The sequence below is a fragment of the Homarus americanus genome, unplaced genomic scaffold, assembly GCF_018991925.1.
Source record: "Homarus americanus isolate GMGI-L3 unplaced genomic scaffold, GMGI_Hamer_2.0 scaffold34701, whole genome shotgun sequence".
In the NCBI taxonomy this organism is placed as follows: Eukaryota; Metazoa; Arthropoda; class Malacostraca; order Decapoda; family Nephropidae; genus Homarus; species Homarus americanus.
Genome location: NW_024726820.1, coordinates 257,828 through 277,612, shown reverse-complemented (window position 1 = coordinate 277,612; position 19,785 = coordinate 257,828). Strand labels below are relative to the sequence as shown.

The 19,785-nt window shown below is 43.1% G+C and overlaps 1 protein-coding gene across 1 annotated transcript; it reads right to left on the bottom strand.

Annotated features, from left to right (window-relative positions):
* Nucleotides 1-14,494: 14,494 nt before the first annotated feature.
* LOC121865702 (ATP-dependent RNA helicase DEAH12, chloroplastic-like) lies at nt 14,495-19,676 on the bottom strand. The gene has a single exon (XM_042365229.1). The coding sequence runs from the start codon at nt 19,464-19,466 to the stop codon at nt 14,577-14,579; it is 4,890 nt and encodes a 1,629-aa protein (XP_042221163.1). The 5' UTR covers nt 19,467-19,676; the 3' UTR covers nt 14,495-14,576.
* Between the last annotated feature and the right edge of the window lie 109 nt (nt 19,677-19,785).

The window sequence follows — 19,785 nt, the reverse complement described above, 5'->3', positions numbered from 1 at the left end:
TAAGTTATTCAAACAATAGATAGCTTTCAAATTCATTTACATTTTATGACAAATAATTATAGCGACCATAGGCAAAATATTCCACAAATAATACACATAAAACTACAAACAAGAATTAAATATAAGCAAATGTCCCACAAACATAAGAACGGAAGAATGGAGGAAACCGCAGCGGGCCTATTGGCCCATATTGGGCAGTCCCGTTTACACCCAACCCCTATTGCTCATATAAGCATCCAACCTGTTTGAAGCTATCCAGCGTATTCGAGTTAATGATGATGTTTGGTAACTTGTTCCATTCATCCACTACTCTGTTTCCAAACCAAAGTTTACCTATTTCGCGCCTAAATCTAAATTTGTCTAATTTAAAACCATTGTTACGAGTTCACTCCTGGTTGGATAGTTTGTGTACCTTTGTAATGTCCCCTTTGTTTAGCCCTGCCTTCTACTTATACACCTCTATCAGGACGCCCCTCGCTCTACGTCTCTCGAGGGAGTGCAAATTAAGATGCTTTAACCTGTCTCTGTACTCAAGGTTCCTAATGCCCGGGATTAGTCTTGTCATTCTCCTCTGAATTCTTTCCAAGGATTCTATATCCATTCTGTAATACGGTGACCAGAACTGAACTGCGTAATCCAGGTGTGGTCTCACAAGAGCAAGATACAGTTTTAGGATGACCTCGCTAGTCTTGTAACTAACACTCCTTTGTATGAACCCAAGTATTTTATTAGCCTTGTTACGAGCAAATATATACCACAAACAAACAAAATCAATACATACCACAAACAGCAAGGTCAAAATATACCACAAACAATCAAATAAACACATCTAAACCGACCCATAAACCATAACTTTACCAAAACATTAGACATTTTCAAAACATCACAAAAATACTGAACAAAATTCACCGCTTGTCAATAATAGCATCTGACCTCCACTTAACTTGATATTTTACGTATTATCGCGTTTGTTTCTGATTCTGTCTAATTTCAGTATTAGTATATTATTTTATTGTCAATATTACACGTGAGATATAATTTCCTGTTATAATTGTTGGTTGGTATTTTTTTTAAAGGGAAAAATTGATCTGCTGGTGTTATTGTGTTCGATAAAACTTGTTTTTTTTTTATTCTAAATAATTACTTTAATTTCCTGCCATGTGAAGGTTAATATTATAGAGCTTTATTATTATTATTAAATATGTAATCGTTGTGAATTAAGCTGTATGTGTACAGGTAAGTGTGTGTGTACAGGTAACTGTGTATGTACAGTATATGTTGTTTTGTAGGAATGTTCTGTATATGTGCGTTGTGTAGTATGTATTATATATGTGTGTGTGTATGTTGTTATGTACTTGCATGTGACTATGTTGTGAGAGAGAGTAGTAGTAGTGGTGGTGGTCAGTTACTCACCAAATGTCAACATAGTCACTAGCACAGCTGTTAACATTTATAATTTTCTCTTCTCACACCGTGTTCTTGTTTTGCGTTACTGTTATTTTATTACAATGTATAATCGTGTGGTTATTTGAGGGGGGGGGGATTAACGATTGCCACACAGCAGTTGCCATATGCTCAGCGTCGGGGAGGGAGGAAGGGAAGCAATGTTGCCATATATCCATAGTCGGTGTGTCGTCACTAGCAGTTCGTGTATTGCCATATACCTATACAGTAATGTATCCCAGGGAAGTTACCACAAGTCTATATAAATGGGAATAAACGTGTTGCCATGATACATTCGGATACGTTGTGAGAATACACTTACTCTACGTGTTATTGTGATACGTTTAAGATACGTGTTCATACGATGCATTAGACTACGTGTTATCTAAAGAGTGTTGCAAGAATTGTGGGGTCAAGCGTTACCACTTGTCGTGTAGGCCAGGAGACAGCTGCTAGATAGGTCAACAACCCTTCACCCCCCCCCCTCCCTTCAGTGTGTGTGTCCATTGTAATGAACACACAAATTCATCATTATCATTAGTGTTATCATTCTTATCATTATTTTGTATTTTTCTGTATATTTATAGTTTTAAGCCGTAGTCATAACAAGGCAGCCTAATCAACCAATAGTACAAGTTTGTCCACTGTACTCGTGAGGTTATTCATTGTATAAATTCACATGATAATGTAATCCAGACTAAGTTAATGTAATCATGATAGCTGAAGTTAACATGACAATTAACCTTAAATAATATCATACAAAAACATTCGCCAGGTCGAGCATTCATGAGCGCCTGGCGTTTCCCTTCTCTTACACCAGATCGCAGGAAGTACTGTTCGTTTATCTGCGTTAGTCACGAGAGTTAGGGTGAGGGTGCAGGAGGTGAACGGGCGGGAGACGCGGAAGGATTACTCAAGACCACCATGACAGACTGACATTCACAGGGTTGACTGGCACAATTGGATGACTCCGACGTGTGGTGGTGCAGGGGAGGGTGACGGACTGTGTCGTATACGTCAGGTGGAGGATAAGATTTTTTTATTGCCCGCCATGATCACTGTCTTATACGTTCTGTTATTAAGGTGAGTTGACGCGTGACAGCTTGCAACACTCACACGCTGCTGGGAAAGTGACTCATACGCACATACAAACATCTGTTGTCACGGCTTCTCAAATAATGAAGATATGTAAATAAAGACGAAAGCTAAGGTGCTCCGTTGTTTCCATTTTCCCGTGTGATGATTATTATTATTAGTAGTAGTAGTGTTCACAACCTCTGGTGGGATGGGACCAAGTGCAAGATGCTTCTACGCCAGACTTGTGGTAACAGAAGCAGCAGCCCAGAAGTTATGTTACAGCCTGGATGAGATGTCGACTGTCCTCTCTCCTTAGGTCTGCTTAGCTCTGCCTCAGGGAAACGAGAGCATCGGCCCCAAAGCCGACAACAGTTGCAGATATTGACTATGAGGCAACAGTCACTGAATGCCACATAGATCTGCGGCTCGACTAACTCAACACAGCTAGGATAGCTACTTATGTATTAGGATATTTAATAAGGTAATAAAATGGTGGCGAAGGTGTGGCTATTGGGGGAGACTGGAGGCCACGTTAAAAAGAAAGAAAAGTAGTAGTAGTAGTAGTTGTAGTAGTAGCAGCAGAAGTAGTATCATCATCATCATCATCATCATTAGTGGTGTTGACCCAGCGAACAAAATACAGTTATACATCACATTATCAACATAACTACTGGGAAAATCACACAAACAACCTCTCCTGTGGTGACTATAATGATGAGTTCACCACCACAGAGGGCGTGTATCACCACACTCCCGGGTCTCGTTCACCACACTCCCGAGTCTCGTTCACCACACTCAAAGGTCTCGTTCACCACACTCAAAGGTCTCATTCACCACACTCCTGGGTCTCGTTCACCACACTCCTGGGTCTCGTTTACCACACTCCTGGGTCTCGTTCACCACACTCCTGGGTCTCGTTCACCACACACCTGGGTCTCGTTCACCACACTCCTGGGTCTCGTGTGTGTGTGTCACTCACCCCAGGTTACACACGACCACCCTGGAGCCGTGAAGAACCTACAGGGGCGACGCCCTCCACTTACTTGACCTCCAGGAGTCACAGGTCACGCACGCTCCCTCCCTCCACTCCACTCCACCTACTACTCCCTCCACACACACACACAAAAGTGACATCTTCATGGGGCAGGTCGTGGCGAGGAGGGAGGGAGGGAGGGAGGGAGGGGAATGGAGAGAGGAGGGAGGGGAATGTGGGATCGTTGACATTTCAAAACCTAACCCGTCTGCATTCCTGACGACCCACCCCACACCCTACAACCCACCCCACACACCCTACGACCCACCCCACACACCCTACAACCCAGCCCACACACCCTACAACCCAGCCCCACACACCCTACGGCCAGCCACACACCTACAACCCAAGCCCACACCTGTAGCCCAGCCCACACCTACAGCCCACCCACCGTAGCCCACACACCCTACGACCCAGCCCACACACCCTACAACCCAGCCACACACACTACAGCCCAGCCCCACACACCCCTACAACCCACCCACCCTACAGCCCACCCCACACACCCTACGACCCACCCCACACACCCTACAACCCACCCCACACACCCTACAACCCACCCCACACACCCTACGGCCCACCCCACCACTTGTGGCAGAAGCGGTACCGCTCTTGCCTCGCAAGGTTTCACGGGTTCGATTCCCGGGCCGGCGGAAGTTGTTTGGACACTCTTCCTCGCCCCCTTGGTCCCTGTTCCCCTAGCAGCACAGTAGGTACCTGCTGTAAATCGATAGGTTGCGAATTCGTATTCAGGGAAAGTTGTTGGAGCTTCTAAACTTGAACTGACACAATCCGAGGAGTGGTGACCCGAGGATCACACACCCAACAGACAAAAAACCCTCCCGCCCCACGCACCGTACGACCCACAACACCCATATATGGGACAGGGTAGGATGTCTAGTGCCTGTACCAACAGACAATAACTAACCCAGGACACAACCCTAACACACTATTACCTTAGCTAGGTGGTCAGCCCGCCCTCTCTTACCTCCTCCTAAATTTCTTCAATTTCCAAACTATAACTTCCTTCCCCCACCTCTAATCTTCCTTCACCGCTCCTTTCTCTACTAAAAAACCCCCACACACCAGCGAGTGGCAGCAGAATAGCTACATTAACTGCTTATTGTCTCAACACACCATTCAGGTCAACACAGGGTCAACAGATTTGCCCTCAGCTCAGAAGGCTTCACAAAATCCGACCATTGACCAACCCTCTGCCTTCTTCCCTCACCCTCCCTTCCTCCCTCTTCTCCCTTTCTCCCTCACCTTCTCCTTCTTCCTCCTCAATTCTCACCTTACCCCCCCCGAGTCATCCAAGCAACACAACACCTCATCAACTGTTCACCCTCATCCATCACCCAACTACGACCCCCTCCTACTACCACAACTGACCCAGAAACAACGACTAAGCGACATGTGTGTATACAGGTAACATAGACCATTCCTAAGTAACATACAGACATACAGACATACAGACAGACAGACAGACAGACAGACAGACAGACAGACAGACAGACTTCAAAACATATACATTTTCTATATCATATCAAGTGACATGATAAGGCAGGTAGGCGGTGACGTCATGTTTATATACAAACCATTAGTCGTCACCTGATGAGCTGTTGTCACCTGTGCTGCGGCGCCACGTGTGTACATTGAGACAATAGCATACACACATATACATACGCATACATATATACATACGCATACATATAGTGTCAGCACCAGTTCAGGACGTCAGCTGCATCAGTCTTCTTCGTGTGGGAGTGTGTGAGATAACGGGCTGACGGTCTGACTGACTGACTGGCTGCTAAATGGCATGGCTGACTGGCTGAACACACAGTCTTATGCGAAAAGAATATTGCTCCATAAAAGACATACACATGTCTATTAGGGTGTACACACATAATTCAAAGGTGTACACATAATTCTGAAGTGTACATACATAGATCAAAGGTGTACACATAATTCTGAAGTGTACATACATAGAACAAAGGTGTACACATAATTCCGAAGTGTACATACATAGATCAAAGGTGTACACATAATTCTGAAGTGTACATACATAGATCAAAGGAGTACACACATAGATGAAAGGTGTACACAATTTTTGAGGTGTACACACATAGATTAATGGAAGGTGTACACACAAAATCCACCCAAAAATAATCACCTTTTTTATCAGGAATTTAAATACGTGTTCTGGTAAGCACAGGTGTGGTCAGCTTACAGGTGTCGCCTTAATTAGTGTGTAGGATCAGAGGTTAGTATTATTGATGGAAAAACACCTGTAGATTAACCCCCACCTCACCTGGTGATTAAACTGCATAACGTTACTTGGGGGATTTGGTTAGGTTTGGTTTGGTTAGGTTAGGTTAGGTTTGGTTAGGTTAGGTTTGGTTAGGTTAACGAAGGTCCTCACCAAATGTCACTGAACCACCTCCCTACTTTGCTTCCTGGTGTGTGTGTGTGTGTGTGTGTGTGTGTGTGTTTTCCAGTTCCATTCAATGAGCTACTACTACTACTACTACCACTCATCACTTTTTTTTTTTTTTTTTTTCACGTATTCCAGCCTCTAACAGCCACACCTTCGCCACCATTTATTTACCTTAATATTAACTATCCTAATACATAAGCAACTATCCTATCTGTGTTAAATTAGTTGAGCCGCAGATCGATGCGGCATTCGGTGACTGTAGCCTCATAGTCGATATCTGCAGCAGTTGACGGAGTAGGGGCAGAAGCTCTCGTTCCCCTGAGGCAGAGCAAAGCCGACCGAAGGAGAGAGAAGGACAGTCGACATCTCATCCAGGCTGTGACATAACTTCTGGGCTGCTGCTTCTGTTCGGAGATCAGCTCAGCGAGTCTGGCGTAACAAGAAACATCTTGCATGGGCCACTTAGAAACACAATGAGAGAGAGACTCACTGGCCTTGTATTGCACTACAAATAAAAGCAGCTCACAACATTACCTGACCAGATTATCCCTCCCTCCACCCGGCCCATAATACTACCTCCACGCCCCACACCCACCCTCGCCACACTCACACAACTCACCCCCCCACCCACCCACCTCGCCCACACTCCACCTCACGCCCACACCCACCCACCTCACCCCCACCCACCCACCTCACACCCACACCCACCCACCTCCGCCCCACACTCCACCCACCTCCACCCACCCACCTCACCCCACCCACCACCTCCGCCCACCCACCCCTCACGCCCACACCATCCCACCTTACCCCACACCCACCCTCCTGCCCCACCCCACCCACCTCACCCCCCACCCCCACCTCACACCCACACTCACCCCTCACACCGACCCTTACCCCCACCACCCACCTCCGCCCCACCACCACCGCCCACACCCACCCACCTCACCCCCACACCCACCCACCTCACGCCCACACTCACCCACCTCACGCCCACCGACCCACCTTACCCCACACACCACCTCCACACCCCACACCCCACCCCACCTCACCCCCACACACCCCACCCACCTCCACCCCCTCTCACCCACCTCACGCCCACACTGACCACCTTGCCCCACACCCACCACCTCACCCACACACCCACCCCACCTCCCACCCCACACCATCCCACCTTACCCCCCACCCCCACCTCACACCCCACACACCCCCACCTCACCCCCACACCACCCACCTCACACCCCTCTCCCACCACCTCACGCACACCACGACCCACCTCACCCACACACCCACCCACCTCCACCCCACACCCACCCACCTCCACACCCACACCCCACCCCTCACCCCACCCACCCACACCTCCACCCACACTCACCCACCTCCACCCACACCCCACCCCACCTCACGCCCACCTCACCCACCCACCTCACGCCCCACACCACCCCTCTCCCTCCTCTCGTCAGCTGTGTGCCCCAGGATCCCGTTATTTCTCCTCCTCCCGAGTCTTCTTCCTGTCCTCCCTCCCTCCTCCCTTCATTACACTTCCTGCCCCCCCCACCCTTCTTTGTCCCCTCACGCACTAACCGTCTCCTCCTCCCTCCCACCCCCCCCACCACCCTCCTCCAACCGTCTCTCCCCCCTTCTTCCTGCCCCCCCCTCTCCTCCCCTATTTCCAACCTCATATTATCTTCCTTTACTTTATCTTCTCTTCCTTCCTCCTCTCGGCTCTTTCTTCCCCCTCCTTCACCTCTGCCTTAACCCTAACCAAATTTATCCACCCCTTAAATTAACCTAACCAAACCTTATCCACGTGAACTTCACCTGCGAGAATAATTACAGGTGTTAATTAATATACACCTGTTCACTGGTTACCACAGGTACAAGTGGGACGATGTTTCCCTACCTGTCTACGATTTATATATTACAGGTGTAGAGTCAATACACAAGTTACACCGGTGAGAGAGAGACAGTCTTTTACCTCACCTTATGTTGACGTAAATTAACTTAACCTAACCAGAAAGACTTAAGGCATGTGTGAATGGCGGCATGCTGGTAGAATGACTATTGAAGTTAGCTCTGTCTGTGTGTGTGTGTGAAGGAAGTTTTTGTAAGGCTGACTCACGTCCTGTCAACATCCGTGTGTAGTGAAGAACGAGGTAGTCTGGTCTGAATGTTCTGACCCCGACCCAGAGAGAGAGAGAGAGAGAGTAGAGATTAACAGGTGTAGGGGGGTAGGTGTAGGGGGTGGGTGTAGGAGAGGTGGAGGTGGGGAGTAAGGTGTGGGGGGGGGTGTGAGAGAGATGGTGTAGAGAAGACAGGTGTGAGAGAGGTGTAAGGGGGTGTAGATGTAGAGGGTGGGTGTAGAGACAGGTGTAGAGATGGGTGTAGAGATGGGTGTGAGAGAGGTGGGTGTAGAGAATGGTGTGAAGGAAGTGAATAGTGTATGAGGGTAGGGTGTAGAGAGGTGGGTGTGAGATGGGTGTGGGGGGTGTAGAGAGAGGTGGGTGTGGGGGGTGAGGTGTAGAGGTGGTGTGATGAATGGGAGTCTATTGTGAAAATCACTACCACTATCACACCTCTGCCACACAACCACTATTACCACCACTACCATCATCACTTTTTTTTTTTATAGATTTGTAGGAATATTACCTACCACTTGGATCTTAAGCTGAAATGCTGGTTGAGTTAGGTTTGTCTGGATCAAGTACAGTACCTGAAGGGTCCTTGATTATGTCGGCAAGTTACCTGTATGTATAGTGACAGGAGGAGTGTGCAGGGGTCAGAGTCAACCTTCCTCCCTACTCCCACAATACTTCCCTAATAATACAAAAGGTCAGGTCAGGTCATGCGGGGTCAGGTTTTTCGCAACTATAGCATTTGGCAAAACTCCCCAAGGCTGGGTACCGAGGTGTGACCACGGAGGTAAAGGTGGGTGGAAACCAGGAACTACTAACCTGGCAACATCTCCCTTTAAAAAACAAGGTCAATCCACCTATTCAACTGAAGCAACAATAAATTTCTACAACGGTAAAAAAAAAAATCCCTAAATGGCATAAATTTCCTACAACAGTAATACGTTTAAAATGGCATAAATTTTCCCTACAACAGTAATAATTTTACAAATGGCATAAATTTCCCTCAACAATAATAAATTTCCCTAAATAGCACAAATTTCCCTACATTAAATTTAAGTATATATAGATATACATTACTTAATTTGCATAATGCTTTGAGGTTAGTTATCATATCTGTTCCTAATTAAACTAAATAAATGACGGAATCACGTTAAACGCTCCAGACGGACTTCAGACACAGAACGATTTAGTAGATGGGTTGTAAATAATCATAATACTACTACTGTAATAGTAGTAACAGGAGAAGTAAGCAGTAATAAGAGAACAACCATTCTTTTCGTGTCCACTACCGTTAACGGCTTAGCAACAGTAGCACGGCGCCGTCCCTACAGTAGTCATGGCCGGCGACATGCAGATGAGAATACACCTATCTCTCTCTCTCTGTCTCCTCCCTCCCTCTGTCTCTCTCTCTCTCTCTCTGTCTCCCTCCCTCTCTCTCTCTCTCTCTCTCTCTCTGTCTGTCTGTGTCTCCCTCCCTCTCTCTCTCTGTCTGTCTCCTCCCCTCTCTCTGTCTCCCTCCCTCCTCTCCTCTCTCTCTCCTGTCTCCCTCCCTCCCTCTCTCTCTCTCTCCATGTACCAGTGACAGACCTACCGTACCTGGAGGGTGGTGGAGGGGACAGTAGTGGGGAGGAGGAGAAGGAAGGAGGAGGAGGAAGGAGGAAGGAGGAGGAAGGAGGAGGAGGAGGAGGAATACAGGTGAGGTGTGTTAATTATTCCCGACTTAATCTTTACACCTGGTCTATCAGCTGACCCCCCCCACACACCTGCTAAATGCCTGTTCTTCAAGAGCTATATCCCCCCTGAGCATGACAGCCTCCCCCCCAGACAACTGTACACACACACTGTGATATATTACATCAGACCATATTAATTACTGAACCCTCTGTGCAAAAAAGCTTTAATCTGATTTAAAGCTTTGAGAGGGAATAAACCTACCGTATTTGAAAAGTTTACACGGCCTCATTCTACCAACATGTTCTGAAGCCTATTTGAGGACTCAACCCGGACGTTTAGTGATAGGTAACCTGTACACCAACCTGCCAGAATCACTGTTTACCTGTTGAGCCTTTATCGGGGCTTCATGCTTACTAGTATGTCTCCCAGGATGCATCATGGTAACTACAGGTGACGTCATCATCTATCACGATAGTAGTGTGTGTGTGTGTGTGTGTGCGCGCGCGCTACTCGGCAACTCTACACGCTGGCACAGGTGTCCTCCTTCAGACAGGTCCTCCTCCTCCACGTTACTGTCGCGGTCACTGTCTCCTACACACACACACAGTTACTGTCTGTACCCAGTTACTATCTCATACACATATAGTCACTTCCAGTACCATACAGTCAGTCAGTCGTAATGTTACTCACACCAATGTAAGTAGTTGCCACACACATACTACTGCACGGTTCATCCAATTACCCCACACCTTAACAAAGACAACAACGATAATAATAGTAATAGGACAGGTGTGAGGCTCTCACACCTGTACTAATTAACAGGTGTTAGGACAATACTCACCAACACCATCACTGCTCACCGCGGCCCAACACTCACCTGAAACACAAACACCTTTAATTAGTTTATGGGAAAAAACTGTCTCTGTCCCTCCTTCCTAGAGTCTTACCCTCCCTCTCCTCCCCACCTACCTTACCCTCCCTCTCCTCCCCACCTACCTTACCCCAACATATCGAGGAGTGTCGAATAACAGATAAAAACAACAACAGCGAAGAACAACAACATCAAAGAACAGCCAAGGAGCAGTATGAACAAGAACACTCAAAGAACGATCATAACAGCAAAACAATGGGGAGCTTAAGTACCAAGGGAGGGATGAGATAGTGCTATATAAACAGTTTATTTAGCGTTAAGAACACAGATACATAGTGGATAATAACAATAATGTATGGCTGAGCCAGTTGAGGAGAACCTGAGCTGCTGCCTGATATATACACATTTATCTCAAGGGAAGTATTAGTAATAGCAACATTAGTATCATCTGGAATAATTACATGTATGGTGGTAATAAGGAGAGCATCTCATAATGTTACCACGGTTATCACTTCCAATATTTATTAATTAATTTTGACATTTATAAGTATATACATATTTTACAGTGGAGTTGATATACATTAATATGATAGGGAGGAAACTTATTTAACATGGGCTGGAACAGGACAGAGCTGTCAGTATAAATTAGAGGAAGGAAAAGAAGGAGGAAGAGAGAGAAGGAGTGAACAATGCCACAATAATAAACAATAGCAGGTCCACATCTATCTCCACCTCCAATGGAGCAGGTCAAGGAGTCATGAGCCCCCGCAACACACAAGCTAGTTACCGTATACACAGGGTGGTCACCTACCCCCAACCACCTGGGTCTACTAATTAATCCTCAGGTGACCTAGCGCCATCCTCTTACCTCTCCTGTCTACCACCTACAGACTTCAATAAATTAGCCAAACAAGGCTATTAAACCTTATACACACACTCAGCTCACCTCTTTAAGTGTGTGGTATAAGTTTTACGTGAGGGTAATAAATAAAATGGAGGAACAAGGATAGAATTAATATTTATTGTAAATACTCTCGGGAAATATTACCTTTAGTTAGCACTGTTAGGGTAGAATTAGGTATCAAACAGGGAGGTACTGGGAAGATATTGGAAAGCTTATAATGTGTTGACTAATGGTAGACCCTGCTGCCATATGTGACCAAGTCCCAGGTTGATGATGATCTGACTTTCTGCTTCATTTACACACAATTTCAGGGTCTCAATTGTTTCTCTTACTATTGACAACACAACATACATATATTGTTTCTAACTTTGGATCTTTTTTATGGTTCTTTATTATTATAGTTCGCCCCCAAGGCCCTGATGTGGGTCATTGATCTGCAACTCATGGTGGAATAATCCGTAAAAAATAGGTATTATAGATACTGATATTGAAACAGTTTATTTAGGCTGAAAAATACAGATGCAAGAGTGAATAATAATAACAATATTAACATGGGTGAGTCAATACATGTATACTTGTACAATGAATCGTGACACTATAATATAAATGGCCACACAGTCCTGCACATGAGTTAGGGTGCTTGATCTTCACATGATTCGCAAATCACTGAGAATAATTATAATTTGTTGTTCAAGCGACGTAAACAATGATAGAATTTGGAAAAAGGATCACCTAAAGATTAACCACCCCAGCTTATTTCTTCATCTTATGATTAAAAACACTAATGCTAATGTCACTTAAGCTAACCTAACTTAACACTTCCATAACATAAGCTAACCTAAGTGCTTACATAATTTAAGCTAACCTAACCTCACACTTACATTACATAACCTAACCTCACACTTACATTACTTAAGCTAACCTAACTTAACCCCAATAGATAGCTCACGGGTGTTTAATCATCCGGTGAAATAAACTGGGTGTTTAATCATCCGGTGAAATAAACTGGGTGGCTTATCATCAGGTGATTCAGGGGAGATATCAGGGAAGGAGGCGGTGTTAGGGTACGCAACACTGGCCTCCTGGGGTCACTGACACCCTCGTTCACACACACACACATGCACGCAAGAGCACATTAACACGCTCACTCACTCACTCACCCACACCCCCATACACATATATACCCACATGTTCATAACCAACCACACACAAACACAACTTTCCAATTATGCATACTAAGGTTGTCATGAAGCTATGTACCCACTCCCACACATACTTTTATCACCAATGTTTGATAACTTCTATTTACTTGCATAGTTTGACAAGTTTACCTGAACAGTATACTAAATTACTACTGGGTTTACTGAAATTAGTTTAAATTGGTATTGGATTTACATACTTGGCATGATTTTCAGGTTTACATAAGTGCCGATTTTAGTTAAGTTTTAATCAATGGTTTATAATATGTGGATTTACTTCTAGTTCATGAGATTTACCTTGTAGAAACTGACACATTTATACATGAACTCTAAGTAAGGAAAAGACAAGTAATATATCTCGGCTGTTATTAATATAAAGTACAATATATCAATTACAGTAACAATGATCACTAGCTATTAATATTTCAATAAACTATAATCATGTTAAATTGTAATTAAAAACAATCCACAAAAATAAAACATATAAATAAACAAATGGGCATCACTCATTACTTAATATTCAGGTTCAAGAAATTAATTTTTAGTTTTTTCTTCTTAACTGTATATACAAAATAAACATAACACTGGCTCAACATCATCATTGTATTATAAAAAAAATTCAGTAATGTATTAGACAAGAGAATCCAGGTCCTTTTATACAAACAATGTCAATATATTTTAAGAAGGTAAAACTCTAACTTCTCTTTGTATCTCAAGATTAATCAAATATACAACAAAATCCTCTACTGTAACCTGTACAATTGTAGTAATAATCTATTTCCTGTAACACATAAAGGGTTAAAATACAGCACTAACACCTGTAGTACTGTATTGTGTGTATTAATGTCCACATGTTAAATACTGTACCTGTTTATACATTAATATGCCCAATTTTAACATCAATATACTGTACTGTACTTATCATATCTTCACATCAATATACTGTACTACTCATATCTTCACATCATCAATATACAGTACTGTACTACTCATATCTTCACATCATCAATATACTGTACTTATCATATCTTCACATCATCAATATACTGTACTGTACGTATCATATCTTCACATCATCAATATACTGTACTACTCATATCTTCACATCATCAATATACTGTACTACTCATATCTTCACATCATCAATATACTGTACTTATCATATCTTCACATCATCAATATACTGTACTACTCATATCTTCACATCATCAATATACTGTACTACTCATATCTTCAGTAGAAACTGGAATAACACCCACACAAATAACGGTGGTCATCACTTGTCACCGAGGACACCAAAAGTTAACCTATGACCCAATATCCTTACATTATCAGTGTTAAATTATTATAAAATTGTGGATTTTTTTTTCTAAACATAAGTCTTAAAGAAGTTAACTAAAAGCTCACACACACAACAGTACAATATATATCACTAACTTTTGTAAAGCTAAATTTTCTACACCTGGTCAACATTACCTGATCTAGACTACCTGTACAATATCCTGTTCTTTCTTAATGTCAATTTACACTCTGTTCTCGTCTGGGTCATTCTTAAAGATTTTCCCAAAGCCCAACAGGAAAGTTAAAAAAAAATAAAAGTGTTAACATTCACACCAACTGCACTGTATCTACAATCTGAGGAGTTAACAGTTCAACATGAGACAGACATACAACCATAGCTTCTTTCACTTTATTAAGAGTTCCCAACAACTATTTGTGTTAAGAATAATATGATTATTTTTTTTTTTACCTTCTACAGTAATTATATTATAGAGACATCGATACATTGTACTTGGAATACCCACTTCAATGAAAGCTACCATGTACTCTTTGTAAATGTCCATAGCATTCCTGTTCCGTGTTAAATATTTGCATACATACCCAACATAGGCATTTTTTACATCCACCACAAAGCATTTTATTACACCCAGCAATTTTCTCAATGGCCGTAGAACAGTTGGGACACAGTTTTCTGTTATTTTTATCCTGCATTAACCATAACGTTAGGCTACCATCATCTTCCTTCATACTCTTATACATGGTGCAGGAGAGCCCATCGTGATACTGAACGTGACACTTGGTACAGATCTTGGTACTGCATTCTGGACACATAAATGGAACTCCTTCCTGCGTTACCCTATACACAGTAGGGCAATCTGGAGTCGTACAATAGTGGTACTCATCCTTATGCTGAGAGACAAATGTACCGAGAGAGGCTGCCACAAGTCTGGCCATCGAGATGTGTCCTTGGCGGGAGAGATTAACAAAGTCCCTCCAGACAAACTTTGATGTACATTTCTCTTCTCCACATACAATAGGAAACTCTTTCCCGGCGATGGCAGTATCCATCTGGAGTTTTATACATTCCTTACAATACGAATGTCCGCAACATTCCAGTCTGTAAAGATCCTCTAATTCAATAGGACAGAAACAAGTCACACAGTCCAGGTCATCTTGGCTCTGACTCACTACACTGTTGGCTGCCAGATTTGTTATCATTTGGTTCACCATATCAACTGCTTTGGTGATGGCCATCTCTGGTCCCTGAACTCTTAACCTATGATTCCTGAGATCTAAACTAACAGCTGAAAGGTTTGCTTCAGTCTGCATGCCATTAAGATCAAGTCCATATTTCAGTATCAATGCTTTCAGGACTCCTGAAGGCTTCCCATTGCCTTTCAACTCCACATCTTTGGAAATTCCTTGAGAAAGTTGTTGCAAGTATGCATCTATTTGAATCCTTGCAATCTGCTTGTTTTCTGGCGAGCCATGAATGGCCACTGTCATTACTCTGTCATCGGGAACTATTAGAGTTTCTGTCTTGTTCATTATAGTTTGAAGCATATTCCTTCCATCTCGTGTGAACAGGGACCGAGCTGCTTGATGATTCTCGCAGTCAATAACTTCTCCTCTGATGACCTTCTGAATCGCCTCCTGAGTTTGAGAGAGGGAATCAACATTCTCCGAGTGCAAGTCCACTACCACACTCTCACTTTTCAAATGCCTCAATTTCAACCTCACTTCTCTATTGACATTTTCCATCGACTGAATTTGCCTCGTAACTTCATCCCCAATTTTCTTGAAGACGTCTTTACGGATAAACACAGAACTATAAAGATCAGCCTTCATAAAAACTTTCTCATTATTCAAACAAAAATCTCTGTTTATCACAGTGCATGCACGATGACCCTCTTCAGGATTATTAAAGGCACAAAAGGCTATAAAGTTCACATCCCTATCTGATCGTGGCTCCTTTACTTCCAGGTGAAATGTGCCAGGTTTAGCAAATTCCTCAATGCTTCTTTGGAGGCGTCTCTTGAAGGTGCGCAGCATTTCTTCATCTAAGTTCACCTTCTCTCTAATCACAGTAACTTTCTGTATGTCTTTTTCATAATCAATGCCCAGTGTTTGAGCAAATGCTTGGCGTAAAACATCTTCGGTCACAAGTTGTCCCAATCCTGCAACATGTATACCGGTGCGAGAGTTTCTGGCACATTTTATTCTTACAGGTAAACCACCAACATGAAAGTTAAACTGTCTTTGAGCTGCAAAACAATCCTCTACATTGACAAACTCTACAAACCCAAACCCTTTGGAACGTCTTCTGCACCAATGAATCTTCGTCCTGAAACCATCTATTCCATGTTGTGGAAGGCGAACACTTGGATGAGCACAGAAATCAGGTTCACCTTTGGTTTCTCTGACGGCTTTAACTGCAGATTCAGTTTTCTCAAATGTGATTTGTCCCCAAATAGTTGGCGACTTTATCTTATGGTAGTATTTTTTACATTCTAGTATCTTTCCATACTGGCCAAAATTTTGTAATACAGTTTCTTTTGATAATTCTTCCAGTATTTTTCTAGTACAATGAATCTTGACTATTCTGAACTCCTCTGGCATAAAGACATTATGCATACAACCTCCGGCACCAACAACAGCTCTCACAGACACATCCATTGACTTAGGTCCAATACGTTCCTCACTTTCTTCTGCCATGAAATTTGCTTTCAACGGAGCAAGAATTTGTGGCAGCCTACCAGAGAGATCTTCCTTATTTCTCTCATTTGATAAAACTCTCACTTCTCCTTGATCCCAATCTGCTTCAACTACCACGACAGAATTTGGAAATTTTGCCACTAAATCTGTCTCGAAGTTTCTCAAGTCAACATAACGGGGTCCAACAAATTCTCTGAACAGCTGTCTTCCTACACATTCCCGAGATACTACAATAATCCGTTTCTTCTTTGCCTCTTCAAGCTGCAGCTGAAGCCATCCATCAGCGATTCCCTTCATAATTAAAGTTTCAGAAACGGGTGTCACTTGCATTGCAAAATCTCTGGAAGTTCTCATAACCTGATCAAATGCAATCCACTCTGGGTGAGAGCCTAAAGCAAACAATGATGAGGATGGATGAACCTCAACCCTCTGTTCCTTCCCCACAATGTTGTATCCTGCCTTGGCATGTCCCAGATAATGACTCAAGTTTAATTTTAATGACTTGAGTAAAAGACCTATCAACAGGCAATCCACAGTTTCTGGTTCACTGAATGAGAATTTAATGTCTTTTTTCATTTCATTCTTTATTGTATGTAAAACTTCATTAGTTGTTTCACGAATACCTTTTATTGACTTACCATTGATGTAGTGACGAGCACACCACCTTCCCTTTTGTATTTCAGGTACTTTATGCCATTCTCTAAATACATTCAACAGAGTGAGCTGATCACCTCCTTCATGACAAAATCTAATCTTATGTTTGTCAGCTTTTTCCTTTTCCTCATTTGTTCCTGCTCTATAAAACACTGAACTTGTCCCACTTGCTGCTGCTACAACTATGGCTTCCACTCCAGCTCCATCTTGGATCGCCTCGTAAACAAAAGCACCATACTTTGGATCAAAAGGCATCTTGGCTATCCACTTCCCAAGTTCTGTAATTTTCTTTCCCGACACTGCACCGATGTGTAGCAGGGATGCATGGGCTTCTTCCATTGCAGCAACTGAAGGTGACTGGATATAGTCAAATTCCATTGGATCAACACCTAGTTCCATCAGCTTTAACAAGGCATGACCAATATGAACACGGAGTATTTCAGGAACTGTGTCTGGATTCATCTTATTAAAGTCATCCTCAGTATACAACCTGTAACACTTACCAGGGCCTAATCGACCTGCACGGCCTTGTCTTTGCTTAGCTGAGCTCTGTGTTACCATAGTCACTGCCAGGGTACTCATCTTACTCACTGGATCAAACCTCATTTCTTTTACTAGACCAGTGTCGATAACATACTTAATTCCGGGAATGGTGACAGAGGTTTCAGCACAATTTGTGGCAAAGACAATTTTCCGTTTACCGCCAGGAGCCGGGTCGAACACTTTTTGTTGTTCGTCACCCTGCAACCGACCATGTAGCTGAAATGTGACATAATTCACAGGTCTGCCTCTCATCAAGTTTTGAAATCTTCCACAACACTTTTCAGTTTCTAAAGGTGATGTAAGAAACACCAATATATCCCCTTGTTCCTCTGACTCATGAACTTCAATAGCTTTACCTAAAGCTTCTTCTTGATAATTGTTAAAGGCGAGGTCTTCCATCATTTCTTTCCATTCTACCTCTACTGGAAACATTCGACCCGACACAGACAACACAGGACACTGTTTAAAATACTTAACAAATATTTCTGGGTTGATGGTAGCAGAGGTGATCACCAGACGAAGATCTGGTCTAGCCTGTAGACACTCTTTGATCATTCCAAGTAAAAGATCTGTGTAGATACTGCGTTCATGTGCTTCATCAATGATGATGCAAGAAAAGGCAGAAAGCTTCCGATCTTGCAAACATTCATTCAACAGGACATGATCTGTCAAGTATAAAACTTTTGTTATATTTGATTTCTTAGTCTGCATTCCTACTTTATAGCCCACAACTTGTCCTATTGGTGTTCCCAATTCCTTGGCCACATGTGTTGCCAAGCTAGTAGCTGCAATCTTACGGGGTTGTGTACATGCGATCATTCCACCTTCGGCTAAGCCTGCTTGACACAAAAATGGTGCTATCTGAGTGCTTTTTCCTGAGCCAGTTTCTCCAATAATAACCGATACTTGATTACTTTTCACAGTGTCTACAATATCAGAGCGTCTCGCATAAATTGGAAATGCACTTTTAAGTCTGTTGCACTCAATGGCCAGTTTGAGTCGGATGTCTGTTGCACATTTCTCAAAATTTATGGACTCCTTTGCTTCAAAGAGTTCACATAGTGTATTTTTGTGACACTTTAAAAATTCATCTTTTTGTAAATTTAATTCTTTTTCCTTATCTTCCAGAGCATCTCTTTCACTACGCAGTGACACATAGTCAGCAAAAGATATGAATTTTGATTTCTTCTTCTCAAGAACTTGTAACCGAGATTCAACGGCAAACAACTTACTATAGTGCTCCTCTAGGGCAGATTCTGCTCTTTTAGAAATTTGTTGGACATAGTTTTCATATAAACTCTCAATATCATCTTGTCTTCTCATGTTAAGTCCTGTTGCTTCCATTAGGGTATCAAAGCACCAGACTTTTGTTTCCGAGATGCGATTTCCTTTGTGGAGTTCAGTCTTTAGGCTCTGGGCAATACGCTTACTCTTGCACTGTAGTGTTACGATGGTATTCCCTGTACTGTGTTCAATAGCTTTCCCTTCCAGCGTAAACTCCATACTTGGCGGCAAACGATTCAAAATGTAACCAAATATATTAACGTCCTTCTGGAGCGTTTCAGCAAACTTTGCATATACCAATGTTTTCGTTCCTGTCTTCACTCTAACATTCACCTTCACATTCTTTTCCTTCTCCCTAACATTCACCTTCACATTCTTTTCCTTCTCCCTAACATTCACCTTCACATTCTCTTCCTTCTCCCTAACATTCACCTTCACATTCTCTTCCTTCTCCCTAACATTCACCTTCACATTCTCTTCCTTCTCCCTAACATTCACCTTCACATTCTCTTCCTTCTCCCTAACATTCACCTTCACA